Source organism: Salvelinus fontinalis, chromosome 35 (assembly GCF_029448725.1).
Source record: "Salvelinus fontinalis isolate EN_2023a chromosome 35, ASM2944872v1, whole genome shotgun sequence".
In the NCBI taxonomy this organism is placed as follows: domain Eukaryota; kingdom Metazoa; phylum Chordata; class Actinopteri; order Salmoniformes; family Salmonidae; genus Salvelinus; species Salvelinus fontinalis.
Genome location: NC_074699.1, coordinates 14,992,070 through 14,997,693, shown reverse-complemented (window position 1 = coordinate 14,997,693; position 5,624 = coordinate 14,992,070). Strand labels below are relative to the sequence as shown.

Here is a 5,624-nt window from a genome sequence, read left to right as displayed (position 1 = left end):
GTATTATCATGGCAAAGGAGAAATTTGGCAATTTGAGAGAAATAAGCTTTATGTGCCTATGGAAATTGTTTGGGATCTTTTATTTCAGCTCATGAAACACAGGACCAACAATTTACGTGTTGATATATATTTGTGCTAAGCATAAATTAAACGGCCCATTGCAGACCACCCAGTCCTGACCCCACCAGCTGCGGCATTCTGGGTATTGGGTACACGGTGCGCTGGCTAGTGACTTTCCCATGTCCCAGCTGTAAACACACTGTGGGCTACACTGGGTGCAATGACATTCAAGTGATAAAACCTCACAAAAGTGTGTGGTGATGCACAACTCTCCACAGCACAAATATCTCCTATAGTCAACCCTTTAACCCTCCCGTTGTCTCGGCGGGTCAGAGCGACCCCGGGCAGTTCCGAGTTGATTGCCCGTGTCTGTGTGTGGGTCGGAGTGACCCCGGCAGCCTTAGCAAGGTGTATGTTGTAACCCTCCTGCCCCTGTGTGGGCGGGGTCATAGTGACGTCAGAGGGGTCAGAGTGACCCCGGCGGCGTTAGCAAGGTGTATGTTGTAACCCTCCTGCCCCTGCCCCTGTGTGGGCGGGGTCATAGTGACGTCAGAGGGGTCAGAGTGACCCTCGGCAGCGTCACCTGTCGCTTCCCCCGTGTCTGTGTGGGTCAGAGAGACCCCGGCAGGCCGGGGTCACAGTGACCCAACACCACCACCTGCTGGATACTAGTAAAAGGTCCTGCCCCAAAATTGACATTCTCAACATTCCGGGCAAGGGCCTGTGTCGAATACGGCGTGTCTGCCCCCAAACGGGCCCTTGGGCACCGTGTGAGTTTGGATATCGAATCTAAAAACGCCCCCCTACAAACTACTTTCCCTTGGTTGTGGAAATTGTGCCTTTCGGGTATGGCTGTTGTTAGACAACCTTCCCCTTGCCTCGGCGGGACAGAGTGACCACCGGCCAGCGTTCCGAGTCGATTCCCAGTGTCTGTGTGGGTTAGAGAGACCCCGGCAGCGTTTAGCAAGGTGTATGTTGTAACCCTCCTACCCCTGTCTGGGCCAGGTCACATTGACCCGAGCCCTGTTGTAAGCCCTGCGTTATGAGTTGTTCCCCTCTGTTCCGGGGGCCTGGGGTCAGAGAGACCCCGGCGGCGTTAGCAAGGTGTTTGTTGTAAACCCTCCCCTCCTACCCCTGTCTGAGCCGGGTCGGAGTGACCCGGGGCCTGTGTTAGGAGTTGTTCCCCTCTGTCTGGGCCGGGTCGGAGTGACCCCGGCAGGGACCAGTTGTCCCCACCAACTCTGTGCACGACCTCGGTGCTATCACGCGGGTAGGCCAGCCGAGCGTCCCGGATGGGACCGAAGGGGCCAAGGGGCCGAAGGGGCGAAGGGTCGAAGGGCCGAAGGGCCGAAGGAGCAGGCAGGGCCGACCACGCGCCTCGTCCATTCGCGTGCCTCGTCCCATTCACGTGGCCACCGTAAGCAGGGCGTAGAGAGGCTACTAATATTGTCAGGAAGAAGAAGAAGAAGAAGAAGAAGAGGACGACGACGAGGACGACGACGAGGAGGAATACGACCCCGCCGAGCGTGAGCCCTCCGCCTACGACAGTAAGCAGGGCGTAGAGAGCCTACTAATATTGTCAGGAAGAAGAAGAAGAGGAAGAAGAACAACAAGAACAACAACAACAACAACAACAACAAGAAGAACAAGATGAGGACGATGATGAGGACGACGACGACGAGGACGACGACGACGAGGAATACGACCCCGCCGAGCGTGTTGCCTCCGCCTACGACGCCTCGCAGTCCCGGTTTCAGCGCGGCTCAGGTCCTGGAACAGATATCCTCCAGCGTCGACCAAGAAGACGAAGAAGACTACTGCGATTCCGAAGAGGAGGACGTTTCGGAAGATGAAGACGGTGAGGAATACAACCCCGAGCGCGACGCGGACGACTACGGAGACGACTCGGCCTCGCGGTCGAGCTCCTCTTCGGAGGAAGAGCCGGAGGAAGAGCCGGAGGAAGAGCCGGAGGGAGACGCGGCCGCTGCCCGAGAGGAGCGAGACAGAGAGCCAGACAGAGCCAGAGAGCCAGAGCGAGAAAGGGAGACGTTGCTGTCGAAAAACGGCAAAATCAAATGGTCCTCCGCGGCCTATCGCGGCCCGGACCGACCCCGCGCCATCCGCCAGCCCTGCCCCGCCGTGACGCCGGGCCCCACGGCCTACGCCGCGTCGCGAGCGCTCGACATCGAGTCCGCCTTCCGGCTGTTTGTCACACCGGCGATAGAAAGGATCATCGTGGACATGACCAATCTGCAGGGGGTGAGAAAATACGGAGACGGCTGGCGACCCATGGACTCCACCGACCTGCGCGCCTACGTAGGGCTGCTGATCCTAGCCGGCGTCTACAGGTCCCGAGGCGAGGCCGCGGCCAGCCTGTGGGACGCCGAGAGCGGCAGGACCGTGTTCCGCGCCACCATGCCGCTCAAGGCGTTTCACAAGTACTCGAGGCTGCTGCGATTCGACGACCGCCAGTCGAGACCCGCGAGACTCGCCACCGACAGACTGGCGGCCGTGAGAGAGGTGTGGGACCTGTGGGAGGAGCGGCTGCAGGCCCTCTACAACCCGGGGCCCGAAGTGACGGTGGACGAACAACTGGTCCCGTTCAGAGGTACCGTCTATGCATCTGTGTACGTACGCGTAGCGTAGAGAGCACGGGCAGTCTATGTATCTGTGTTTGTACGCGTGGCGTAGAGAGCACGGGCAGTCTATGTATCTGTGCATAGAGAGCGGTAGCAGTCAATGTATCTGTGTATGTACGTGTAGCGTAGAGAGCACGGGCAGTAGTAGCACGGGCAGCGGTAGCAATCGGCAGTAGTAGCAATGGGCAGCAGTAGCAATGGGCAGTGGCACGGGCGGCGGCGTCGGCGGCTGCGTGTAACGTAAACGCAGTGCGCCCCGATGGTGAGCCAGTAACTCATGACGCTGCTAATCTCCTGCAAATCTCCTCTCCCTCTCCTCTCCCTCTCCTCTCCCTCTCCTCTCCCTCCCCTCTCCCTCGCCTCAAGGACGCTGCCCTTTCCGACAGTACATTCCCAGCAAGCCGGCCAAATACGGCATCAAGTCGTGGGTGGCCTGCGACGCCAAGTCCAGCTACGCTTGGAAGATGCAAGTGTACACCGGCAAGGCGGCCGGCGGATGCCCCGAGAAGAACCAGGGCGCGCGCGTCGTCCTCGATCTGACCGAGGGACTGCCGGCCGGTCACAACGTCACGTGTGACAATTTCTTCACCTCCTACGAACTCGGGCAGCGGCTCCTCGAGAGGAACCTCACCATGGTGGGCACGGTGCGAAAGAACAAGCCCGAGCTCCCTCCCGCGCTGCTCCAGTCCAAGGGCAGACAGGTCTCGTCCTCCAGGTTCGCCTTCACGCCCACCGCCACTCTAGTGTCCTACCTGGCAAAGAGAAATAAGAACGTGCTGCTTCTGAGCACGCGGCACGCGGAGCCCGACGTCAGCGATCGCCGAGACCGGAAGCCGGCCCTCATCCTAGACTACAACTGCAACAAGGGCGGCGTGGACAACCTAGACAAGGTGGTCGGGACCTACAGCTGCAGACGGATGACCGCCCGCTGGCCCCTGGTCATCTTCCACAACATCCTCGACGTGTCCTCCTACAACGCCTTTGTCATATGGCGAGAGATCAACCCCGACTGGATGCCCGGGAAGCGGAACAAGAGGAGGGTGTTCCTGGAGCAGCTCGGAAAGGCGCTCGTGAAGCCCTTGATCCAAAGAAGGCAGCGTCTCCCCCGCACCGAAGCCGCGTCCGCACTTGTCAAAGTCATACGGGGCGAGCGTGTATCCGCCGAGGCTCGTCCGCAGGCCCGCGAGCGAGCCGCCGGCCCGGCCGCCGCCGCCGCCCCGGCCGCCCCGCTGGGGGCGAGTAAGAGGAAGAGGTGTCAGGTCTGCCCACCCAAGAAGGACGCCAAGACACACACAGCGTGCTGCAGGTGTAAGAAATACATCTGCAAAGGCTGTTCACACCCATACTGTCACACTTGTGCCCACTGGGCCTTTAGCCAAGACGGGACAGAGTGACCCGGGGGGGGACACTGTGTGCTAGGCATAATAGAAGGACAACGGGAGGGTTATGTAACAACAACCATACCCAAAAGGCACAATATCCACAACCAAGGGAAGGTAGTGCAGGAGGGGGGGGGCGTTTTTAGAATCAATACCCAAACTCACACGGGGCCCAAGGGCAGTACGGGGGACAGCCTGTCACTTCGCACACAGGGCCCTTGGCCGTAATGTTGAATCTGTGAGTGTCCACCACAACCTCTCAGTTATCCAAAACTTTATGTTGTATCCTGTCTGTGGAATTTGGAGGCTGTGACAATAGATCCAGCTTTCAGTAGTGTAGCAAACCACGTATCAGTTATCCAACACTTGATGTTCTAGCCAACGCACTAATACAGGGAAGTACTTATAAGTCAGTTTGGGTTGTTACAAGAGTTTACATTTATCAACACTGGGGAAGAGGTATCAGCTATAACAAGTAGGACTATTATGGGTAACCTGTTCATCTTCGTTGCAACAATCCACTTGTCTCTATGTATGCATCTGTACGAAAAACACAGTGTAATCAGTGATGGACCTGTGCTTGAAGAAGACTACCTGGGTGTGGATGGGGGACTTGACCTTGACGGAGAATATCGTGGTATGGATGGGGGACCTGAGTTCTGAATCTGACACTGCTCCGAGAAAGTATGGGGGAGATGTAATTATCCTAACAGTTGAAATGTTATATTGTATTCATTTGGTACTATGGTGATGTGGACCTCTTTTATCAATAAAGTACAGTTGGTAACACTTGACAGTTGCTTGTCTGAGCATACTTTATTTTTTACTTGCATTCAACAGCATTATAAACTATAACAAGGCTACCCAAGCCCTCACAGTGAGCAAGCCTGGAAGCCTTCTAGGCTCCTGCGGCTTCTGTCAAGCTCTGTGTGTTTGATGAGGCTTTCCTTAGGCCCGCCCTATCATGACTCAGTCAGCAAGCATGGAAGCCTTATAGGCTCCTGTGGCTTCTGTTAAGCTTTGTGTGATTGATGACGCTTTCCTTAGGCCCGCCCTATTATGACTCAGTCAGCAAGCATGGAAGCCTTATAGGCTCCTGTGGCTTCTGTTAAGCTCTGTGTGATTGATGACGCTTTCCTTAGGCCCGCCCTATTATGACTCAGTCTGCAGAACTGTGGGTCTTTGACAATAGGGGCCAAAGCGATATATTAATGACCATACTGACGTCTCTCAGGAAGCAGAACAGAGTGTATAATGGCACATGGGAAATCAGAGTCTTTCTATACACTCAGATATTGTAATACAGCAAAGGAGAATGACAGTAGCGACGACTCGGACATTGACTTTGTTAGTGGCAGCACATGCAGAGAGCTGCAGTTCAACCCTGTTACAGTTGAAGATGCCCAGCTGCTGTGCACTAGGCTGAAGGTGCAGTGCAAGAAGAGGTCTCTCAGTCATACTGCGTCTGGTGTGTTAGGTGCTCCGTGTAAGAATGTGAAAATAAAAGGTGACGGAAATTGTTTCTTCAGAGCGGTCAGTGAAGCAC

The 5,624-nt window shown here is 56.2% G+C and overlaps 1 protein-coding gene across 1 annotated transcript; it reads left to right on the top strand.

Annotated features, from left to right (window-relative positions):
• The first annotated feature begins 371 nt into the window (after positions 1-371).
• On the top strand, positions 372-4,872 carry LOC129834356 (piggyBac transposable element-derived protein 4-like). The gene is made up of 2 exons (XM_055899271.1): positions 372-2,668; positions 3,066-4,872. The coding sequence occupies exons 1-2, from the start codon at positions 1,711-1,713 to the stop codon at positions 4,091-4,093; spliced, it is 1,986 nt and encodes a 661-aa protein (XP_055755246.1). The 5' UTR covers positions 372-1,710; the 3' UTR covers positions 4,094-4,872.
• Positions 4,873-5,624: the final 752 nt, after the last annotated feature.

Bases quoted from the DNA above. Each gene is read 5' to 3' on its own strand.
- LOC129834356 (XM_055899271.1), top strand. From the start codon at position 1,711: ATGAGGACGATGATGAGGACGACGACGACGAGGACGACGACGACGAGG. The intron at 2,669-3,065 runs GTACCGTCTATG...CCTCGCCTCAAG, and splicing joins ACAACTGGTCCCGTTCAGAG to GACGCTGCCCTTTCCGACAG.